This window comes from Bemisia tabaci, chromosome 9, assembly GCF_918797505.1.
Source record: "Bemisia tabaci chromosome 9, PGI_BMITA_v3".
Lineage (NCBI taxonomy): Eukaryota > Metazoa > Arthropoda > Insecta > Hemiptera > Aleyrodidae > Bemisia > Bemisia tabaci.
This window is the reverse complement of record NC_092801.1, coordinates 9,346,763-9,372,022: the sequence shown is the minus strand read 5'-3', so window position 1 is coordinate 9,372,022 and position 25,260 is coordinate 9,346,763. Positions and strand designations below refer to the sequence as shown.

General features: G+C 37.3%; 3 protein-coding genes across 7 annotated transcripts in view; 2 read left to right on the top strand and 1 right to left on the bottom strand.

Annotated features, from left to right (window-relative positions):
* LOC109030883 (facilitated trehalose transporter Tret1) overlaps positions 1 to 25,260 on the bottom strand; it is a 96,173-nt gene that overhangs the window by 36,752 nt on the left and 34,161 nt on the right. The window lies entirely within an intron of this gene.
* LOC109030885 (uncharacterized) lies at positions 1,436 to 8,528 on the top strand. Its single transcript, XM_019042082.2, has 2 exons — positions 1,436 to 2,976; positions 4,458 to 8,528. Exon 2 carries the CDS (start codon positions 4,537 to 4,539, stop codon positions 5,827 to 5,829), a length of 1,293 nt encoding a protein of 430 aa, XP_018897627.2. The 5' UTR covers positions 1,436 to 2,976; positions 4,458 to 4,536; the 3' UTR covers positions 5,830 to 8,528.
* LOC109030882 (uncharacterized) lies at positions 9,443 to 19,741 on the top strand. Of its 4 annotated transcripts, none has more exons than XM_019042077.2 (2): positions 9,443 to 9,703; positions 16,217 to 19,741. In XM_019042077.2, exon 2 carries the CDS (start codon positions 16,448 to 16,450, stop codon positions 17,924 to 17,926), a length of 1,479 nt encoding a protein of 492 aa, XP_018897622.2. In that variant the 5' UTR covers positions 9,443 to 9,703; positions 16,217 to 16,447; the 3' UTR covers positions 17,927 to 19,741. The 4 variants fall into 4 exon arrangements, with proteins under 4 accessions (XP_018897622.2, XP_072160076.1, XP_018897623.2 ...); XM_072303975.1 differs by lacking the exon at positions 9,443 to 9,703 and adding an exon at positions 14,313 to 15,244; XM_019042078.2 differs by lacking the exon at positions 9,443 to 9,703 and adding an exon at positions 14,313 to 15,280.

Genomic DNA, 25,260 nt, shown 5'->3' with positions numbered 1-25,260 from the left:
TTCTGTTTAGACAGATCTTGATATTTTTACCTGATCTACAAGAATCAAGCATCAAAACACGATTCTGTGACTAACTGACTAGCGCAACTGACCCAACGTTGGACTACAAGGAACCAAATATTCTCTTGGATACGAGGGCGTGCTTTCTGCCCAAAGCTCAAATTTCGATATTTCCATCCAATTTATAGAAATTACTCTCCTGAAAATTTGCTTCCGTGGACTGAGATGTACATCGTGACGGTCACATATTTTCTTGCGTGTCTTTAAAAAATTAAACTTTCTTTTTTGAATTAATAGCATAGAATTCAAGTGAAAACTGGTTCCCTTTTCACATGCCGTCAAAATCTGGCATCGACCGCGATGTAATATAAAGTGATAGTATCTCCAGTGACGTCATCAATAAAGACGCTACCAATGGTAATTTCACCAATGAAGCCGTCGTCAACGGTGAAGTTATTAAAATAGTCACGTCATCAACAGTTATGCAGTCAACAGAGACATCAATACTGACGTCATCATGAACATCAAAATATAGTATTTTGCCATTTTAGATAGTGTGTATTATCTCATGCGTCAGTCATTATCAAAATGCTCGATGGTCAATACCAGTTCAAATTAGAACGTTGTAATGTAACATTACAATCCAATTTTCAATCTCATGTTTTTTTTAAAAAAATCGTATTAATTTCGTATTACTTACTCATTGACAGATTGGTTTTTGAATTTTGAAAGAAACTAATCGAAGAACTAATCGAAATCATTGACTCGAAGAAAAAAATGGAAAAAACCCTCCCGGTCTTAGCTTTTATGGATAAAAAGAATTTCAGTGGTTAATGGATATTGATTATAAAATTAAGATTCCCAGAAAATCTGTTATCCAGAAATAGATTTTTTTCAGTGTCACGCATGAACTTGGTGATATTTACCAGACGCACGAGCAGCGCAGTCAGGAGTGCATTACTGGCCACTAGATCTCCTGGGAATCAAAATTGTACTTAGTTGGAAGTATACAAGTAGTATGAGTATTAACTGCTATCATTATTAAATACAACGCAATATAATTGCGAGGATTGATTTTGAACTTCCTTATTTTGATAAAAAGTGCTTTTTTGTTAACATTTGCAGGAAATATCCGGTTTTTGTTTTTATCTTCGATGAGACGTCTAATCTTTTTTTAAAGGTCACAAATTTTACATCCAAGGATTGTTTCGATTTCATTTTTCTGCATGTGTCTCGACCAAGCAATCTTGAGTGGTCATGAATGCGATTAAGTTTATTTTCGTTTGTTTTCAGTGAGGTTATTGTAATTTTTTGTCTCAGACGTTTTAAATTTGCGATTTTTTTTACTGTTTTTCAATCCCTTTTATATTGTGTTACACAAAAAAAAAATCATAGGAAATATTAGAGTAAGTTTTAATTTATTTTAAATTTAACGAACAATCAAAAAATATAATTGAACATGGCCATGAATTAAGCGGCAAAAATTAGCATTCGTTTCTGCCTATTCAAAACTCAAGCACTAAAACATCTAGATATATTTCCCACTACTTCCTTCTTTTTTATTTTTCTTTTCTTTTGCTTCAATTTATCGGCTATTAAATTACACCCATGGCTCAATTTAACTTTATTCCTTGTTGATATGTGGTAAAAAGATTTGCTTTTTGACGGCCGTGATATAATTTGGTATGAATAATTCACAAAACTAAAGTTATGATGCTCGTAAATCCGTTATAACTTCCACGATAGAACATTCGCCACTTGATCGCTCAGGAATCAATTTTTTTCTCAGACTGATCGGACCTCACGCGGTTTTTAGATTCAAAAGAGTGAAGATCAAAACCTTGACCCAATTGATAGATTAAGCTTATTTAATAACCGATTAAAAAATGGAAGTGTTTAAACTAAAAGGTTGCATAGGGTGGTTGTATAGGCTCTGCGTGTAACATAGTTCCTTTCAGTATAAAAACGTCCAAATTTAAACAGATTAAAACCCGCAAGCGTATTGTCTGACAATTGTATGAGCACACTAAAATTACTCTGGGCATATTTTCACCTTTTTTTCCCCAAAACTTATCTCCCTCGAGATTTTCTCAATAAATTGAATATTTCATTATTTAAATATTTTAGTGAGATATGTCTTGTAGCGAGAAGTTAAAAATTCGTACAGTTTCTACGTGAGTTGTGAGGTGAGGAGTGACTCCAGACTTTTATGATGCGATTTTCGGGATGTTTCAATTTTTCCGATGAGAATAAATTATTATTTTTGCTCTGGCTTGGGATTGCAATAAACTTATTTATCTATCCGGATTTTCCGGCAAAAAGCTCAAAAAATCGTCAAATTCTTACGTAAGTTGTGAGGTAAGGAGTGAATATAAGACGTATCTGATGCATTCATCGTGATTCTTCAGTTATTTTCCATTAAAATCACTCCTTATAAGTTATTCTCAATATGAGGATTGCAACAAACTTATTTATCTATTAGGATTTCCCGGCAAAAAGCTCAAGCTTCGGGCTTCATTCTGGAATTTTTTATCATTGGGAACCATCGAGCTAAAAGATTACCTGGCTGAAGTGAAACAGATACACTACGCCTGCCTATCATATTCCTGGGCTTCCCCAGCATCTCGCCGTTACCGACGCATGTTGGTGGGAAACCCGCTTCAAAATCTTCCGCTAAATCCAGATGTATATATTAAAGCTTTTTAAAAAAATTATTTCAGTAACCGTCATCCTTTTACCGAGTAACTTTCATTCTGACTTTTAAGACACATAACGAAAGTGCATCAAAGAACCAGTACCGTTCATTTTTTCCTTTGCCGTTTAGTTCATAGCCGATTTAATGAACTAACCACAAGTGTTTTTAATTTTTGTGAGGTCGCACGGAAAGAATTTCACGATATTGTTAGCGATTACAGTGCGTGCTTTTGCAGTGCAATTTTCATTAACCTTTGCAGCTTCGATTGTTTCTATTCTAAGGTAAGATACCACGTCTTAGAAAAAGCAAATGTAATCGTATTTTTTTAAGTCTGAGATCGTCCTTATTGCTTAAATTGCTGCTTTCGGTAGGCGTGACTGAGGGAGGTTTAAGGATAGCTTTAATATGACATCATTAAATTGGTACTTAATTTATTTTTACAAAATTAGATTGAATTTCAATAGAAAATGTCGACGAACAACGAGAAATCTTTGGGTGGAATTCCAATGATCTATCTCGGAAAAAATTGAAAAAATACAAAAAACTCCTTTAGCCACTACAAATTTTAAAATGGGCCCGCCATTTACATAGTATTCGCAGTATAGAAGAGTAACTGGATTGCATTTTGCAAAAAGGAACCACTAGCATTGCAATGATGCTAAGATTGTGCAACTTCATCTTTTGCAATAAAATTGCGGAAATCGTGAAAAACTATGAATTTTAGATGGTAATTTTTGTCTTTAATTTACAGTTTTTAGGTAGTAAAATAGAAACTTTTAATGGATAATCGGGTTTTTCCTCCAAGACAAAAGAAGTTGCACAATCTTAGCAACATTGCAATGCTAGTGGTTCCTTTTTGCAAAATGCAATCCAACTATGCTTGTACCGTCAAAATTGCAGGCAAAAAAAGTTGCAAATGATGGAAATCTTCAACGCTAACTCTTGATATGAAATTAGCGTTTTTGTCATATTGGGATTGATAAAATCAAACTCATTGCTTCATAAAAACATTGAAATCGACGTGATTAAAATCAACCATTTCATGCTTACTTTTGAGAAAATAACTAAGTTACAAAAATCTTTACTCTTCTAATTCACAGAACTTATAAACTTGCAGAGAAAAGCGGGTCGCACTTTGGGAGGATATTTGCATCATGCGTCGCTCTGAAATTAGTTTAGCGCTCATTTTGACTCGAGTAAATTGTGTTTTTTTTTCTTCTTAGCGAGCAAAGTCAAAATTTACGAGAACGAATTTTTTGATGAGCGAAAATTACTTTATGAGCACGGAAAAAGCTACTCTTTTACTTCCGAGTTGAAAGTTGAACGTCTCCACCATAAGAAGGTGAAGTAATTAAAATTTTAAAAATGTTAAATTACTTGACAGTTTGCGCAGGAAAACTCACTAAACACAGAAGAAAATAAGTGGGTGGAATTTTGATGGGGATTGCATTTTTTTTTTATATATTCGTTGTCTTATCTTGACTGCAGTGGGCCATTAAGAAACGTGACTTAGGGGCCATCCGTGAATTACGTAACGCGTTTGTGTGGCATTTTTGACACCCCCCCCCCCCCCATTGCAACGCTTTTGTGACGTCGGTCCCTATCCTTTAACACGTAAAAACAAAATGGTGTAACGTTCTCCTCGACCCCCCCCCCCCCTCCAAGAACGTTACGTTATTTCTGGACGGCCCCTTGGATGTTGACCCTAGCTTTAGGATGTTGTATAATGAGATACTGAGTGTCAAATTATGTCTGTTTCCAGATTCTCAGGGGATCGAATGTAAAATCACGTTTGGTGGATCAAGTGACAACCTTTGAAAGTAAACATCAAACACACATTAATGGGAGACAACACGTTTTGGAGACAAGGAAGTGCCACAAATCCAAAAATGAGCCACGGAGACCAACTTCAATCTTGGAGTATGTCGGCGATGCAGCTCGCCCTGAAAGATGTTTGGCAAACTTATACCACCCCGGTCAATGTGCCAGCGCCCACAAAGCCAGAAGATTACTTACAAGCTACATCCTTTAAAAGAGGAGATCGAACCAAGACCCGTCCAATCGTCAACCCAAACACGAGAAAAAACGCGCTTTTAACGCCACACGGAAGCGAAGATCGAGCCACGAGCGGTCCATTGGTCAACCGCAGGGAAAATCAAACCGTGATTGGATCAATGTCAAACCAGAAAAACTCATGCGTTACGCCTCACGGTAGTGAAGATCTAACCACGAAATATCCATCGTCCGTTCAGAGAACCAATGCAGTTCCGCCACACGGGAGCAACGATGTAACCACGAACTACCCAACGAAGAAAAACGCATGCGTCACATCCTGCGCCGAAGAAAATCAAACCGAAATCAATCAAAGAAACAAAGGCATAGTGAATAACCAATCAATGACGTCATACGAGAACATAGATCGAACCAGGCAAAGTAAAGAATTCAACCGCAGATCGATATTAAGAAATTTAGTAACACCAATCAACCAAGATCTAACCACAAACTACCCAACAAAGAAAAACGCACGCGTCACATCCTGCGCCAAAGAAAATCAAACCGAAATCAATCAAAGAAACAAAGGCATAATGAATAACCAACCGATGACGTCATTAGATCGAACCAGGCAAAGTAAAGAATTCAACCGCAGATCGATATTAAGAAATTTAGTAACACCAATCGTTTGCAGTATTTTACTGTCATCTTTTTGTGTGAGCGCTGTCAATCCGGTGCCCGTGGAAAATGACGTCACATCAAGACTAACCAAAAGGGCTTTGGGAGTGGATCCGATCCTCACAAAAGCGGATGAACCGAAGGGGATCCCTAAAACGCTCCCCTCGCTGGGGTACGATCTGAAGGGCGATTGTGACGTCATCGCTTTGGAGGAGAGGTGGCTGGACGCTCATATTCTCAGCAGCTACGACGAGAGTGAATCTCTTGTTCTGCGGCCTGCGAATATCAAGAGGGTTGGACTGATGCATTTTAATTCGAACTGCAGTTTTGATAAAAGCGAGATTGTGTGTTACGGGAAGATGTTGACGCCGCTACGCGCGAAGGAGACATCGGGGGTGTGTTCGATCGAGATACCCTCGCTTGGGAGGGTTTTCTCGTTTCCATTGCTGAAGAGGGAAGTTTAAAATTGATTCACTTCACGGTTAAGGTGATTCGATGGACGCCATATTTCGTGTCAGAACGGCATGCGATATATCGCATCAATTGGTTCCATTTTTTCAGCTATTCGTCATTTTTCTCCAATTTTTAGATCGCGATTCTGTGGTCAGGAGACTAAAGCACTCACTTACAAATTTTAACAAAGAAATTCAACGTAATAAAGCCGTGGTATTTTTAGAGAGAAAATATCGCATTCGAGTGCAGTTTCGATATCAATATTGATTGCGATGTTTTCTCTCTAAAAAAACCACGCCTTTAATACGTTGAATTTTCTTGTTAAAATTGGTAAGTGAATGCTTTAGTCTCCTGGCAACAGAATTGCGATCTCAAAATACGAAAAAAAAAGACAAGTGGCTGAAAAATTGAACTGATCGATGCGATATATCGCACATCGATCTGACACAAAAAATGGCAACCGTCGAATCACCTTAAGTGCAGTTTTTGCTATTCCAAGAAATACGTGTTTGAAGTCTCGGAATTACATGGATCTTCATAGCAGAAATAAAGGTTAAACAGACGTTTGGATACTTAAAATGTGCAATTTGAGAGCGAATTTTTCACAGACGATACATTAAAACTACACTTACTTGAAGTCATTAATATCTCAATTTTTTCAAAAGCTGCACTTATACGCTTTGTTCTCTAAGCCCCTCAATTATTAATGGTATGAATAAATCGACTAATGATTAGACTCTACTTCGTAATTAGGAAGTACAATTACAATGTCTAGATCATCCGTTAAAACACCTGTGTGCATAGGAAAACTAGCCTGACGTGGTAAGGAAAAACGCCCTAGGGGCTTTCAGATATTGCTAAATTTTCTTTGACTGATTACGAATTTTCGGGAAAATTTACAAAACATTTTCTACCGAATTTTCAGGGAGTTTGTCAGTATAATTTGATATAAAATGTCTGAATATTTTAGGGAAAAATATCCATCCATTTCTTCACGAATGAGTATTTTAAGAGGAAATTTGGTAACATGCGAATGCTCATATGGCGTTTTCCGTAGCACGATATTAATAGTGCAAACGTTGTTCCTAAATTGAGTCAGAAATTGTAGTTCCGAATTGCAAAATGCAGTCAATTTGTAAGTCTTGAACTGCAACCGTACGTCCACAAGAGAAGGAGCGTTCGTCTAGGCAAAAAGCCCCTGCAAGTGCGAGCAAGCACTATTCCAGCTCTCCTATGGTGGGGTTGCATACTCATCTATCTGAAGGCAATTTTTGCTCCGTAAGAGAACGTAGTCTTATTACAGCAGAATACATTTTCCTCGAAATCATATGACACTCGGTCTCTGCCGATGAAAATTTTTTGCTGCTTCAGAATAAAATGTAGGGAAAACTACTTACATACGAAAAATGTTTCTTATAATGAAATATCCCAAGATTTCTCTGTAATTATACACATGTACAGTTATTATTTATTATTTGTAAATTTAAGTTATTTATGTATAATATTCACTGTTTTTTTGATGAAACTTAAAATATCATCAATGTCTAAAAATGCAAACATTTAAGAGAAATAGAGTTTAATATTGTGTTAAAAATAAATTAATATGATAAGTTTTTAATATACGACCTACATATATATTCTGATTTTTACTTCCTATTAACTTTTCAGCACGTCCACCTCCATATAATTTTTTTTATTCGAAGTTAAGCTAAATATTGAAAGGAGGAAATTTTTCTAATCAGTTTTATTACACCGTAAATTCGATGATAGGTGTAGAAATTACATTTTTTGTGCGAGAAGAATTGCAATCAAATTATAGAATTAAAGCAATCATGGCCTCAAATACATTTAAAAATATTATCAACATCTCAGTAACAATTTAACGTAAATGAATTTTTCTAGGAATGCTCATTCAATTTCAGTTAGCACAGATGTATGTATCAGATATTTTAGTCTAATTTTCTTTTGTAACGTCTGAGTTCTCATTTTAACACCGGCCTAGTTTCCTGTTTAAAGCTCAATTAGGAACAAGCGCATGGTTTTAAATTGTTATGTTAACGACATAAATTTCTTTGACGTTACCACACACAAGAGACACGATTTTGAAGCTGTATGTACTTATTCTTGAGATTGTGTTTAAAAATCATTCCATTAGATTTAATGTTTCCTATTTGCAAATTTACTTTATTTAGGATACATTAAAAGAATTCAACACTAAGACCTTCACTTTCAATTAATATGATAGAACAAAACCAAAATATTTTCTTAAAAGGCGTCTTGAAACTTGTATACACTTTTCAAGAGCTTGAAATATTTTCAACGAATGATGCATGTGAATTTCAGTGTTATTAAACTTGCCATAGAATGGCAAACTTCTAGCATTAAAAAACAATGAATAAGATAGAATAATCGGATTTCGATTTGCAATTAGGAAATACAATTTCAGACTATTTTGTAAGAGCACCCATCTGCATATGGGACTTAATGGCGCATATGTTCTTTTAAAAATGAGCTGATAATTGTAGTTCCTCATCGCAAAATGCAGTCCAATTCTTCGGATGAACCATGTTCAATGGACCGCTATATAGGATAAACATTTAAGCACCGCAACATTTGTTTTCACATCAATATTTCATGCAGTACACGTTGAACATACTGAAAATGCCCAAAATCATCATATAAGAGAGTAAAGTTAGCACATTTTTTACGTCAGAGTTGAAGAATACAAGCCTCCCGTTCACAGAAAAAAACCATAAACTACGCAATCCAAATTGATCGATGAAAACTAACGTATCATTCTCCAAATAAATGGACCTTCATCTCGTTGTTCATGCTATCAAATTGTCAAAAAAGATCAAATTTGAGTAGTTTCCAGTATGGACTTCGGTTTTTTTGGTCAGTAGCATCCAAACAGAGAACACTAGAAATATTCTAAAATTATCCACCATTTCACACGTATTATTTTGATGAGGAAACATCAATGGCCAAAGTGCGAAACCACGCACCTCCGTTTGCGACGTTGTAAACTTCCTGCCATATTTCATTTTTTCCTCGGAGAACCAGTTGACGTAATTTCTTGAAAACTTCCTTGATTTTTCGTTTGTGTCGAGAAAATACTCTGTGTTAAGTTTAAGCTATAAAGTTAGCTTGTTTTGTTTCGGAAGAAAACTAGCGGTAATTTTGAAACACCGCAATGGAGGTCATTGGCGGATCCAGCAAATTCGCAACATTGTTTTTCCCCATTTAAACCTATAGAAATGCATCGATTCTTGAAGGATTCTTGTCAGGTGCTCCGACAAGAATCGATTATTCAACATAGCTTTAAATTTAAGGAAATCCGATGTTGCCAGATTGCTTGATCCGACTCTGATGGAGATACGTTGTATCGCACTTTGGCTTTGGACATGCATTACGATTCTCCATATCTGATCGTGACCAATGTTACTTTAACTGAATGCTGTCGAGTGCACGGTCATTTTAAGAAATCCGACAATGTGAGTAGAGTACCCTAAGTATACATCATTATGGAAAGTCTACATGGAGTGCTTATTCCATTCCACAAGAACCAGATAATGCTTCAGAATGGATCTGAATCCACCCGTTCTTTCGTTTATCTCACCACGTCACATACACTAATCACACATCATGCGTGAAGCTCTTCATCGGAATCTGACAATCGAGGTTATGAGTCAGTTTTGTGACGAATTGTTCACTTATACGTTGTAATCACAGACTTGATTAAATTACTAAAGACTTTACATCTTCATTTACATGAAAAGAGCAATTTTCTCCTAAATTAGGGGAAGTAACAGTTTATGGCGTGATCATTTAAATGTGTTTGGTTCACCCTTGTTGCTTTGTTTACGAACATACCAAGTAGACCAGGTAAGTTCCACTTATTTACCTTCCTCTACATTCCTCGCTTGGAAAAAATATTCATTTTGGATGAAATTTATTCATACATACATTCCAGTCGCTTTACAGCGCGCTCGGGCGCTCTGCGATACCTGATCGCCATCCTTGCCTATTGATCCAGAGGTCATCTGGTAGATGGCATCTTGTGATTTCATTTTGAATGCTACCAATCCACAATTTTGCTGGGCGTCCCCTACGTCTTCTCCCAGGAGGAACCCAATCTAGCACCTTCTTAGGCGGATGATATATCATCCGCCATTCGTTGAACATGACCATACCAGACAAGCTGTTAGGTCATAATTTCATGCACGATGTTCTGCTCGGCGTTCATGACCTCACGGACTCTTTCGTTCTTTCGTTTCGGACTCTTCGTAATATTTAGGAGTTCGAGTATCCCAGGATGGAAAGATGGACCAAGCCATAAAAGATCGAAACCTGCAGGGAAGGAAAGCTATTGCTATGTTAAATAGGATTCTTTGGGATCAAAGTATCTCTAAAGAAAAAAAGAGAATGATTTATAACACCATAATCAAAAGCATTCTGACCTACGGCAGTGAAGTGTGGCCCATGAAAGAGCGTACCAAAAAGATTCTTAAGGCAACTGAGATGGATTTCTGGCGAAGATCAGCCGGAATCTCGAGGAGAGATCACGTAAGGAACGAAAGAGTCCGTGAAATTTATTCATATGTTTCTTTTAATTGACTTTACATCTTTATTTACATGAAAAGATCAATTTTGTCCTAAATTAGAGGAAGTAAAAGTTTTAGACGTGATTATTTGAATGTGTTTGGTAAACCCTTGTTGCTTTGTTTACGAAAATACCAAGTTGACCGGGTAAGTTCCACTTATTAACCTTCCTCTACATTCCTTGCTTGGAAAAAATATTTATTTTGGATGAAATGTATTCATATGTTTCCTTTAAATGTTTAGAAATACTACAAATAAATTGGGGAAAATATTCCCTTTGAGATTCTAGGAGCCCTTCTAGGGATTCTAGTACCTAGTCACATTTATTTATTTACTTATTTATTCATTTTTTTTTTTTTTTTTTTTTTTTAAATGAAAAAAAATAAACCTTGTTTCATTAGCAAACATTTTCAACGTTCGAAGGCTCAAGCGGCGTTCTTTCTTGGCATGGCAGTATACACTACATGTGCGAGTTTGTAAACATACCTTGCTCGGGATGAGGCGAGGGATGTACCAGAAGAGGAGGGTGTCCGGTCCGGTCGCGGCACACAGTGGATCGAGTCAATGGGAAAGGTCGGAGAAAATTTGGAAACTTTAAAAGCTTACACCTCCGTTTGTACAAAACTTTGAGGTTTTTAAAAACGGTTCCACTGGTTTCCTCGTGAAATTTTCTTCTAAAAACACTCCTTAATACATTCTTAAATTCATCCATCTAAATCAATCTATTCATTTCATCCAATAAAAACAAGATTCGGATAGAGGGAAAAGGTAAGAAATCTAAAATTACTAGAGGCAAAATTGTTCAAAAAGACTATATAGTTTGATTATCTAAATCATAACATTTAATCAAAGACTCAAATGTTAAATAAACCATTATATACACAACAAACACCAAAATTAATAAAATAATTAAAAACGAAAAATCGTAAAAAAATGTTATTTGTTTTATAGTAAAACTAGCGCTATTTTGAAACCTCATGTTACTCCACACTCTTATTTCTAAATAAGAATTTAAACCTTTTTTTTAATGTGACGAAATAAACATAAACATTTGCAGTTTTATTTAAAATATTAATGTCCGGCCGCACTGATTGACTCGATCCACTGTGTGGCACTCCTGTCCTATCCCGCTCTTCATCGCCTCTTTGACACAAGAGCGTATCTCAGTGTTCACGTGGACCCTGTTCTTCGTATTATTCTATGCTTTCCGGGGCTCATGGCGGAATAGAGGTACGCCCTTACGTCGCACAGTGGGTCGAGTCAGTGAGAAAGGTCGGACAAAGTTTGGAAACTTTAAAAGCTTATAACTCCATTTGTACAAAATTTTGACATTTTAAAAGTGATTAAATTGGTTTCCTCGTGGTATTTTCCTCTAAGAACACCCCAAGAAATTTAAAATGTGACGAATTAAACATCAGCATGTCGTCACCTTCCAGGCAAAGTATCACAAGCGCAATGCGACGTTTAAAAATTTCCGCCGCCATTTTATTTTTTTACAGAGAAATTGTTCAACGAAGCTGTCCGAAAATTTCACTGAATTTTCTTTGTGCTGCCGATAAAATTTAGTGAAATTTCCAAACAGATTCAACCAACAATTTCTCAGTAAAGAAATAAAATGGTGGCGGAAATTTTTAAACGTCGCATGGCGCTTGTGATACTTTGCCTGGAAGGTGACGATGTGCAATTTTGGTCAAAAGTTCCATGTCTGATCTCTCTGATTGACTCGATCCACTGTGCGTCGCAGGGACAACGACTTTAGCGGACATTTTTCTGTCGGCAACTTTCACTGGCCGAGCACTGCGATAGCGTATTGAACTTTACACACACGCTAATGGTGTCATCGAGCCCGCAGTCAACCAAGTTGCAGTTCGTCGACGTCGCACTACCTTCTTCCGTCGATTCGCGAATTCAGTGTCCATTTTATTGTCGCGTGGTTTAAGGATTAATAGTAAGAAGGTTAAGGTGATTCGATGGACGCCATATGTCGTGTCAGAACGGCATGCGATATATCGCATCAATTGGTTCCATTTTTTCAGCTACTCGTCATTTTTCTCCAATTTTGAGATCGCAATTCTGTTGTCAGGAGACGTAGGCACTCACCAATTTTAACAAAGAAATTCAACGTATTAAAGGCGTGGTTTTTTTAGAGAGATAATGTCGCATTCGAGTGCGGTTTCGATATCAGTATGGAATGCGATGTTTTCTCTCTAAAAAAACCACACCTTTAGTACGTTGAATTTCTTTGTTAAAATTGGTTATTGAGTGCTTTAGTGTCCTGACAACAGAATCGCGATCTCAAAATTGGAGAAAAATGACAAATGGCTGAAAAAATGGAACCAATTGATGCGATATATCGCATGCCGTTCTGACACGACATATGGCGTCCATCGAATCACCTGCGTGTTATTTTTTGTCTACGATTTTTAGAAGTGTGTTTCATCAACGAGGCAGTGCAATAATTGAACCGATTATTTTCCAAGTCACGTAAGCGACAATCTCTATATTAGTGGTAGACGGGTTGATTTTTCTTCATTTTCTCCGGTATAATCAATCATATTCGATTTCAGAGTAGTCTTCAAAAAATTTCATTTTTTGGATTTCGAAGAACGTCAGCATGGCAAATAAAACGGGATTTCTTGTTTTTCTCGCATTCGCAATTTTGGCGCTTACGTGATTTGGGAAATACATGGTTCAATGGACCTCTAAACAAGGTATGAATTAAAGGACAATCTTACATGTATTCTTTTCAAAATTTCAAGAGAACTACGAATAACGCAATCAACTCAAGTTTGCAAAGGAAATCAAATTTTTGAAAGTTTGGAAATCAACTTTAAACAAGATGTGCGTGTTTAAAATTAACATTGGTCGAATGGCAGAAACACAAGAAAACAATCCTGGTAAATTACTCATTAACTTTTTTTTTTCAAAATTTAATCATTTGAATTGTATCTAAAAAAAAACTAAAAAAAACAAGAAGAACATCCAGGTTTTCTTCCAAAGGGCAAAAAGGAACGATCAGAAGAGAAGAAGAGAGCTCTTACTAGTTATTAACACATTGCCTTTCGTTGAACGCCTGAATGCAATTATTTGAGCTTCATAAATGCGCGTGTAGCATATGTGCGAAATTGAAGGCGTTTTAACTTCTTGTGTCCGTTTCTCGCAAGCACGGCGCAGGCCGCCCAGGGTCCAAACTCGTGGTTATTGGCGAAAAATTGCTATCAATGCTATCACTAAAAATAACTTTTTAAGAGCGATCGGGAAAAAGAGAAGGCAAGAAGATGAGTACCAATCTTGGCTCAACTTAGAAACAACGTATAAACCATTAGTTTTCCTATGCTCATAAGTTTTTTACCCATGAGCCAGGTATTGTAGTTCCTTATTTCAAAATGCAGTCCAATTAGTTTGAATGCAGAAGAGAAGGATTCGGGTGCTTTACTTGGATTGTATTTTGTAATTAAGAATTAAAATTTCTGGCTAATCTGTAAAAGCACTTATACGCATAGAAAAACTGATGACACGCACGGTGTTTCTAAACTGAGGCAGAAATTGTAGTTCCAATTTGCAAGATGTAGTCCAGTTCATCTGAACCCTCTGAGGGTACTGAAGGGCAAAAGTTATCCAGAGGTTGGATTTTGATCGGGCAATGTTCATATCAATGAAACTCATAACTTTTAAAAAGAATATTGCCATCCACCTCTCAACATGGCTCATATGCCCCCAAATAATGGAAGCGAATTTCTTAAGCAAGCACATGTAATGAGAACGCGCGGGTACGAGAATGATTTCCTGTGACGTTTGCAAATTTCTCTACGTGGAAAATTATAAGATTGTAAGGAGTTGAAAGTTTTAGATGGAGAAATTTTTTTTTTTTTTTTTTTTTTAAAAAAAAAAGGCAAAGTACTAATTAGTGAAGTTTTGAAATCACCGATCACAAAAATTGAGCCACGGAGCCCTGAACCGAGCGATGCGGAAAATTTAAGTGAGCGAGGTCCAATCACGGTCGAGATAGCCATGCTCCGGAGGTTATAACTCCCAAACTCCCAATATGAAAATCTCTCCAGCATGCGGTTTACGCTAATGTCACGAAAAAATATTGCAAAATAATATAATATACATAATTTTTATTACAATGAAGAATACGGTCATTTCTAGATTTCATAATTTTTTTTTAAAAAAATTGCCCTCTTTGCAATTTGTTTCAAAAATATGCTCATATCTGAGATGTTAGTCTAATTTCGAAAAACGTTTGATATTACATAAAAGAAGACATTTTCTGGAGTAATTTCGTCCAAACCGGGTAGAGAAATCTTCAACTGTTTTAAAGATATGGGCAATCGAATTCTTCAACTTTGACCTCCCCCTCCCCCTCCCCCTCCCCAAAATTTGAGGGAGGGGCTACAATTTTTGGAAATGACTGATAAAATATAGTGCCATCAAAATGTAAAATTTGGTGGAAATCAACAGGTGGGTGTAAGAGAAACCGTTCTTGGGACAATCCCTTTCCTAAGTTATACTCGTAAGCCCAACAGTGCTAGAATTTGAAGTTGCCGCCAATCTACGGAAACTTGTGGAGTGTTGTGCCCCGTCCAACGCTGCTACTTTAGAGGTTAGAATGTGCGTCGCCCGTTACCCGTGATAATTCTTGTTTTGGTTCGGATTCTATCATTATTTACTATTTATTTTCTTGATTCAAACCTTGTGCGTGATTTTTTTTTAAAGTTACTACTGCTTTTCTCTTCGCAACGCTGTGAGAGTGAGGTGGAATATGAAGAATAAACTCTATTGTTTACTTTTATCAAGGCCATATAGTTACTTCATGTTTTGGTTAAGTGTTTCTATCGTCTAGTCATATATTTTGAGGTATTATTAAATTATTAATCAGCATTGTTTCGTGCATTCCAAGTTTTCATGATTTCATCGAATAATGCTCGTGCATATGCGACATCAATGCGACAAAGACGTTGAGACGGAGCGCTCGCGGCTAAAAATAAAGCCACGCCTCCCATTGGTTGAAGGTTTCGCGGCAAAAGCGGGACCCCTTTGAATTTGAATAGAGGCGGGAAAGATCGTGGGCCGTGCCGTTCCACTTATTCTGGCTCTAATTTCTCGTGTGTATTAATCGTGTGTTTCAATGTGTTTTTCTACAATCTTTAACCGTAACTGAAAATAATGTTTACACTAGAAAAATATATGTAAATACATAATAACAACTTTTATCATATTTACTCGTTCACTTGCGTCTTTACCTCCAAATACTTGAGCGTTTTTCCAATGCAATTTTAGTCTGAGTAAAATTTGGAACCGCTAAACGATGGATAATTTTCAAACGATTACACATAAACATTTTCATAGCACAGACATTTTTTTAGCCATTGTGGATTATTTCAACTCGACGATGTTTATTTCAGAAACACCTTAAATGACAATTTTCCTCGCACTTCGATTATAACCGTCACTTCAGACTCCAGTTTCGATGTCTGTCGCTGTAATCGTAATTTCTGCATAAAAATGATCTAAAATTATTATATTATGAAATATGAGAGCCGCGTAGTTCATGACAAGAGAAAATTTGGTATTTTAATCGAGATAAGAAAGAGAAATTAGCTAAAATCGTGGGATCGTAATATATCAAATCAAATTTCCGTTAGGCGTGGCTCGTAGTTATGCATGTAAACAACATATAAGTATATAACCTTTAATGAAACTGTATACTACCGAGATTCTTCTTTTGTAATCATTTTAGCATACGGTACTACTCTCTCAATAATGTTCATCCTAAATTATTGCATGTTTCAGGAATTTGATGCGCCAAGGAGTGGATGGATAGTAACTTCAAGCTCCAAATCCTTCAGCCTCGTCAATTGAAAATTTTAAAGACATCGCAATGGTTGATGCCGGCTTACAAACAGTATTCTAAGATTCTGAGCAGAATCTCTACACAATAAGTTCCTTTCAGGTGCGTTTTGTCTTTTTCTGGTCACGGTTGCATGTCGAACGCCTTCAAGTTGGAGAGCTCCTGTAACAATCATGTTTTCTGCAATCGAGCAAACAGGTGAAACTGGTGAAAACGAAGATCGAAGTAGACGTCAAACCTCTAAAAGTGCTAGAGCTCTTCCTCGTGACAGAATTTCTCTGCTTGGGCTGATCATTACTCTACTTGCATTGCCATTGTATGTTAGCTCGTGTGACTTAGTAGTACAAATTTTATCGCACGGAATCAGACCTGAGTCACTCAAAATGCATAAGGGGCAAAATATATGCTTTGAAGACTCCAAAGAACGTATTCCGCTAACGCTGATAGATGTGAGTATTGAGATAAGATACCAACTACAATATTATACAGCCGACTATGAGCTCAGTTTTTGTACAGCACCGCACGAGTGTTTGGAAGGGAATGACACTCTCTCCGTCAATGAAGGGACATATTGTTTTTTGACCAGTAAACCGTACAGTGACACAATTCAAAATGTATGTCAAGAATGCCAAGATCAATCAGGAGGGAAATGCGCGCATTATGCGATAGCACGAAAAAAAGGAAAGTTGTCAGGTGTGTGGAGACAATCATCAAACCGAAGACAGCTTAAATTTTATCTCAGTAGATTAGATTCTCCAAGACAAGGTCGTATTGTCCACTCCGAATGCGACAATGTAGGGACGGATTCAAAAGACGATGTGACTTTAGAAATCAACGAATCTGAGTTTGATAAGGCTGCACCTCGTTCGCTGCTAAAATATGGGGATGATTTTTATCCCGTTGAAAGCTCAGAGTTCGGACGGCCGGAAAGGGGGACATTTGGAGACTACCAAGTGAGCGTTGACAACAGAGAGACACTATTCGCCAGTGCTCGAAAGTCTTGTGAAACGTTCGACAGTTGTTCGTGCAATTGTAGCGAGCAACCAGGGAGCATGATCGGATCATTTTTAAGTAGAAAAGAGGACTATAAAAAAGTAGTTGGAGTTAAGAGGTTATTAAAAAATGATACTCTTTTGGATCTGACGGATTCACAAGACTCTGTAGATGAGCAGATACTACTGACAAGTGACACCATCGAGATGCTCGTAAATAATATCAGATGTAAAGGAGGCTTGTGGGGTTCTGCGCCTGCGCCTGAGGCAATGATGCAAACTGCAGCCCCAAACACCATACAAATCCTCGCGGTCACATGCGCTTTGTTCATAATCTTTGCGATTCTCGGCTGTCTGCTTTGCACCCAATGTGGAAGAACATGTCTCTGTATTTGGTGCACGTGTCATGTATGTCAGAAATGTTGCTGTTCATCGGATGATGATTCCGATGTGGGGGTTAGAAATAGTTCCAATGGATGTTGTGAGGGTTGTTTTTTGCCTGTTAGCAGTGGCGGGGATGGAGCAAGTGATCATGATGGATTTTGTGACTGTTGTGGGGGCGGTGGAAGTCATGCAAGCAATGGTGATTGTTGCGGTGATGGATGTTGTGATGGAGGTGATTGCGCTGATTGCGCTGAATGTGTTTGTGATTGTTCGTAGGTTTATTTGAAACCTGTTATCGCTCATGCCGCATGCTTTGGACATTATAAAATGGAACAGGGAATTTTTCCAGTGGCAGCGATCGTTCAAAAAAATCTGCCAAATTTGAATATTAATTTTGATGTTTGTAAAAGAAAAAAATGCAAAGTAATCTGACAATTTTTAAATTGGAAAAATAAATAAGTAATGTAAGTGAAAATCATTATTTATTGACTTAAAAAATCGTTTTAAAAGTGCCTCATGTTCTTGATTGTTGTTCACTGTGCAATTGTTCATCAAACATTTTTTCAATGAAAATTGATCTTATTTTCAAATTTGTCATTCTACTGATCCGTGCTATTTTTGATAATTAGTTTTCAGAGATAGGTACAACAGATAGCACACATGTCTCATTTTAAAGAGCGAGAGTGAAAAAAAAAACTATTGCACAAGAAATTATTTTTAAATTACTCTTAAGGATTACTCTCTAAAAGTTATTATTATATATTAGGTCATCATTCGGAGTTCCTGTCCTTATTGGTTTTTGAAATAAATTCAAATGATCAGCAATCTCTTACCTATGAGTTACTGAGTATTATATCGAAGGAGAGGAAAAAAATAAATTCTAACAAATGTGTATGCGGTATGTATATGAAAACTATCGGTTTAAAATAGTTCAAAATCAGTTTAGTTTGTTCAACTGAGCTGTAGGGAATGCTAAAAATTCAAAATACCTACCTGTTAAAATTTGTACCTTCAGCCCAACGAAAAGATTTCCCGTGATACTTGTAATGATTATTTTCCTTGTGGCCAATGGCTTACGATTATTCCTCTACACGCAAAAATATTTACTTATTTTTTTTTTTTTTTTACTTCTCATGTCTCTGAACTTGTGCTGCTAAAATTTTAGGTGCATTGATTTCACTTCTAACCGGAGAGAAGTCCAATCTCAAAATTGAGACTTGTTAGTGGTTAACCTTTTTTCCCCTTCATTGATACCTTACATATTCCGCGTATGTTTTATGACCTATTTTACAGTTCCTAGTCTAATGCGATAATGCCTTAATTCAATTTAGGTATGAATCATACGCGAGAAAATATAGTTTATTTTTTTAAATTGTTGTGATGTAATTATTGTTAGTATCTATAAAACAGAAACTTACATACGATTGATGATGAAGTAGTCTCATTATTGATTTTTTCAAGGGGCTTATGACTTATTAGAAGGAAAAACAGTCCAATGCGAAACTATAAATGTCTCTATTTTAATTTTACAAATAATATTAAAAATAATAAATGTTAGATAGAATATGTTGTATTGGTTTTAGTGTCATACCTTGCATTTTATTGAAACATGTTTGTAATTTGTGCGCTTCATAACCTGCAAATCAAAATCAATTATTTGGTGCTTTAAATTGTTCATGTATTTTTACAAGCTCAATGTGAGCCTAAACTTTTGTCTTTCACGTATACCGAAGGGGATCTTTTTATATGTAGGTCCTCTACATATTTAAATATTTCGTCTACATGTTTTGTTACTGTTAAGAATTCTTTTCGTTTGAAAGAAACACAATTTTATAATAGGTATTTCAGAAGCCCAAGGCTTATTATCGTAGACGTTTGTCTGCTAGCTCATAGCTTTCATACTTTTAATGTACTAATATTATTTTTAAAATATTGTAATATTTTAAAGTGAGTGTGAGTCTGATCTTAAAGATTTGCCCATCAGCTTGAAGCAAATAACTTTTTAAAACCCGAGACCATTTAATCCTCAAATGTTTGAAAACCCAGGTGTTTTTGTACAAATTTGTCTAATAAAATAACAGAAAAACAGAATCCATCAGACTTTAATTTTTTGTTTCGTTTGATGAATTTTACAATAACAATTACTTCATTTCAAGATCTATGACTTTTCAACTTGCTATTATTGCGGAAATTGACTTTGGTCCCAAAAACTTAAGAAAAAGGTATTTGTGAGGGGAATGAGCAAGTTAGGAAGGCTAAAAACTTTCTACATCCTCTCGTGGAGGCAGTACAGTAACTTAACCCAGAAATCGACGAAAATTGACTGGGGAAAATGCGCCTTCTAATTGTAAGCTAGGCAAAAAAGTATACTTGCGTGAATAGTATCTTCCTTTCGCCAACAAGGCGATTTATCAACCGCGGTTTAATAAGTCCTTACAAAGTAGTCTCCACAAATTAAGTAAGGGGTTTAAGTACTTAAAGATTTCATCAATAGAGCAAGGATCAAAATCATAATCGAAATTCCAAGTCATACCTCTATTTTCTCTGCATTGTATCTGTTCACATCGGCCGTATATTCTTTAGGAATGGGAGCTTGTAGATGGAACTCTTAAGCTGAAAACCAGACGATATTTAGTGACAAAATCGTGTTGCAAGTTTTGACCGCTTAATTATGCGCTGACATGGAAAATCTTACAGCGAAATACATTCTTATCTTGATTTGGAGTTACTTTTCATAATGGAGAATTTACTGGTGTCTGAATTTTGAAGAATTTTGTGTTTAAGTGGGAAGCATAGAGTGAAATGAACAGGAGGATATCCATGGTTTATAAATTGAAAAAAAAAAAAAAAAAAAAAAAAAAAAACTGTTGGAGAACATATGACCAAAGGATCCAATCTTCCAAAATGCATGTGTTTAAATGAGAAATGTCGCTAGGTGACGTCATAAGGCGGATCATTTTCTCACTTTTAAACGTTTCTCTACTATTTTCCAAATCAGAAAAAAATATAAAAAATACTCCGAATTTAGCTCATCTATCATTTCCAGATGAAGCGATAAACAATATGTGGGCAAATGCTCCATTTCCGCTGTACAAATCGTATTTCACGTGAAATTCCAATGAGAAAAACAATCAGAATGCTTAAATTCGTATCATGTGTAGCGGTCATTTGTTCTTCCAGCAAAACCGTGAAAAATCCACGAAACAAGGCGACGCTGTTAAGTGCTCGTCGTTAAAAAAAGGGCAGCTGAAGCCCTATTAGGTGCGCTGTTTACGGCTCAAAAATCAATTAAAAGTTGCCCGATTACGGTGTCGCTCCGTGATTTGTGAACTCGGGGATTTACCTTTAATCCGCGAGATAGCGCCGAGAGCCTGACGGGTACCGTAAATCTGGTAGTTTCTGAGTCCACCTGTTATCCGCTCGATCGAGAATTTATCGCGTTCCCATCCACGCAGAAAATGAAAGGGGGAAGAGGAAGGATAGTCTAGCGAGATCGGAAAAGGGGTTACGGTTTCTGGTCTGTGGCTGGGAAATGCATTTCTTCCAAAAGCAATCGTTAAAAAGCGCTTTGAAGAGACTCTTGAAAAAACTTTTGAAAATTATGGTGAGTGAATCCTTTTTAGATATTGCGTCTGTTAAGATTTAAGGGAAAAAATACATTTTTCTGAAGAGTTTTCTGACATTATTCAAGCATTTTGAGTGATTTATAAAACTGCCGTAGGTGCGCACGAGGCACGCCACTTTTATGGTCGGAAGTAGCAAATGGAGCTCACAGCTGTCGTTATGGGTTATAGGACAAGAGCCAAAACGCCTTCAAGTTGTCACTATGCAACGCGCACATCCATGAAGTACGAATAGTTGTATCCTAGATATTGAGAGTCACAATATGCCGGATGCCCGTCGCGTAAGCTTGGACGGCTTGTGATCAGTAGATACTTGTAAATGATTATTAAATATTTTAAAACCTACCAATCATTCGATACTTATACAACTTGAAGGTATTTGAACTCATACTCTTAACAGAGCTATTTAGGGTGATTATTGTCCGTAACCGGTGAGCGGTGTTTCGATGTAGGATGCTCGGATAATGTTGAACACTAACTCAGTGGCTCATAGACCTATTAGAAGATATTGAGTAAATTTTGTCGGATATTGGAATTATAATACAAAGTTTCCAAAAATTTAAAAAAAAATGTCAAAATGTAAACAAATTCATCGTTTTGTGGCGTCATTTGTCGGCATTTTCCACTTTAGCTCTCGTTTGGACTAAATAATTCTATCATAACTCCTCCGCTACTTCCTCAAATTGAACAAATTGAAGGCACTGGTCAAGAAAAAAAAAACTTTTTTAAATTTGCCTCCTTTCTGTGATCAATTCGTTCCTGGGTAGATTTCAGCGCTGAATCAGAAAATGACCTCCGTTTTGCTGTGTCGCGTCGAGTTTCCTCCAAAAATCTGATTTTCCCCAAAAATCGAGCTTTTTCGGAGAGAAATCGATTTTTCCGAAAAATCTATTTATGATGTGATGGAGAAAATCTGAGGTCCTTTTCGGATTTAGCAGCCAATATTACATTTTTTAAGGGGAAAATTCGATTTTTCTGGCGAAAATCGAAGTGACAGAGCACAATTGTGGTCAATTTCGGACTCAGCGCTAAAAATCTACTAACAAACAATTGATAATTAGGAGGCAAATTTACCCGCATTAACCAGTGAGATATGTCCGTACTCCGTTTACTCAGTAATTTCCCCCTTTTTTTTCGCACCAGGTGGCTTTAAAATTTCTAAGAAAACACCCTGATCCGTAGAAATATTTTGCCTAACAACAAAATAGTCCGAGAGCCAGACGACTTTGAGTGACAAACTCGGGATACATGTTTTGACCCCCTAAATCGATAGCCTTGCATGCACTGAAACGGAAAATTTTTGTCTGCCGCCCTCTAGCCTGTGCCATCACCCTCATCTAGGCCCTCAAAGTGGTCCAAAAAACACCATCTGGTGACAAACTCCTGACGCTCGGCAGACAAGTCTATTATTAAAGATCATACCCAGGGTGACTAGAAAAACTTTGTCTGCCGCCTTCTAGCCTGTGCCATCACCCTCATCTAGGCCCTCAAAGTGGTCCAAAAAACACCATCTGGTGACAAACTCCTGACGCCTAGTGCGGTTGCAGATGTACTCCTGTGAGCAGCTTGTGTAATAAAGTTTGAATGATACATCATTCTCTTCGTTTTTTCGTGTAGAATCCGATTTTCGATGTTGTCAAGTCCAAAAATGATGCTGGTGCCCCCAATTCAAGATGGCGCCCAAAATGGCCGCCCCGGGGGTCAAAATTCCAAAATTTGAGAATATTGTCGAGTTTGGTATCCATTTATATGTAATTTTGGTCGTAGAATTCATATCTGGTGTCAAAAAATAATTTCAACCCCTTAGGGTCCGTCAAATCCAAGATGGCGGCCAAAATTTCAACTTTAATGATAATTACCCAAGATGCACCTTTCACTGTCGAATGACGTGTCTTCATTTATGTTAATTAGGTCAGAAAACCTACAAGGGAGGTCTACAATGCCACTGCACCCTATGGAGGGCCAGGGTTCACCCCCTCCTACCCCCAATATGGCCGCCGCGGAGGGCATAAATAGTGACATTCTCTCAGAACGTCATAGTAGGTGTCCATTCCTATGTAATTTGAGGCGTAAATTCCAAATTTCAAGTCATAAATCGCAAATGTGAGACTTGCAATGGCTTATACCCTATATGGGGCCAGGGGAACCCCCTCAACCCCCTCTTCTTTCTAATATGGCTGCCATGGGGGGCATAAATAGTGAAATTCTCTCAGGACGTCATGTGAGGTGTCGATTCTTATGTAAGTAGAGGCTTATATTCCGAATTCCAAGTTGAAAATCGCAAATTAGAGGTCTGGAATGCCATTTCACCCTACGCGGGGCCAGGAGCAGCCCCCTACCCTCTTCAAAACGGTCGCCGGGGGGGGGGGGGCATAGTTGCAGTGAAATTCTCTCAAAGCGGCATGTGAGGTGTCGATTCTAATGTAAATAGAGGTGTAGATTCGGAATTCCAAGTCGGAAATCGCAAATTAGAGGTCTGGAATGCCATTACCCCTACGGGGGGCCAGGAGCAACCCCGTACCCTCTTCAAAACGGCCGCCGGGGGGACATAGTTGCAGTGAAATTCTCTCAAAGCGGCATGTGAGGTGTCGATTCTCATGTAAGTTGAGGCGTAGATTCCGAATTTTAAGTCAGAAATCGTCAATATCTCAAAGTGACAAAAACACTTAAGCATGGCAATCGCTCTGGCCTTCATCTTGGAATAAAGAATGCATCTTGGGTTGGGTTCAGTTATGTCGAAAGAGCTGGAAATGAATCGGATAATTTAATGGTGATTGACATATTTCACCGGTGTTCTTTTTCAAATGTACACAGAGGATTCATATTGGTTTCTGGTTCTTTCATTATTAGATAACTGGATAATAGATGGTTCTTTTTGTAATCGATTTTCTTCTAGCAGGAGCGTGCGTTTTGTTGCAGATAACGCAGGAAACTGTAGGTGTCGCTTCTACTAGGAGACGAAACCCTGCGCTACAAAAAGCACTCAATTATCCAGTTGTTTTAATTGCAATTAAACTGAGTGCGTTCATAAACAATAACATAGGAACTCTGAATGCAGATACATACTTCGTCGGCAAAAAAATTATATTTTTGTGGGAATTTTTAAAAATGAAAAAAACAGACGCCCATCTGAGTCCTTTGCGTACATAGAAAAAGAATACGCGTGAAATTTGTCAATTACCATTAAAATCACCAATTCATTTCCAGCTCTTTCGACAAAAATGAACCCAAGCAGCATTTTTAGTCCAAAATGTAGGCCAAAGCGGTTGCCATATATAAGTATTTTCGTCACTATGGGATATTTACATGTTTTGACTTGTGATTCGAAATCCACGCCTCAGATTAAAAACAAATCGACACCTACTATGCCGCTTTGAGAGAATTTCACTGTTCCTATGTGGGCGAATATTGGAATAGCGGACATTTCAGGGTGAAAAAAGTCGATAAATCAAGTTCATAATTTCCCTTGGAAGTTATGTGTTTTCTTAATTCTGGACGATTTCTGGGATCTGAAAACGTATATGGTCCCAATGTTATGAATCGACACCTCACATGACGTCCTGAGAGAATTTCACTATTTATGCCCCCCATGGCAGCCATATTAGAAAGAAGAGGGGGTTGAGGGGGTTCCCCTGGCCCCATATAGGGTATAAGCCATTGCAAGTCTCACATTTGCGATTTATGACTTGAAATTTGGAATTTACGCCTCAAATTACATAGGAATGGACACCTACTATGACGTTCTGAGAGAATGTCACTATTTATGCCCTCCGCGGCGGCCATATTGGGGGTAGGAGGGGGTGAACCCTGGCCCTCCATAGGGTGCAGTGGCATTGTAGACCTCCCTTGTAGGTTTTCTGACCTAATTAACATAAATGAAGACACGTCATTCGACAGTGAAAGGTGCATCTTGGGTAATTATCATTAAAGTTGAAATTTTGGCCGCCATCTTGGATTTGACGGACCCTAAGGGGTTGAAATTATTTT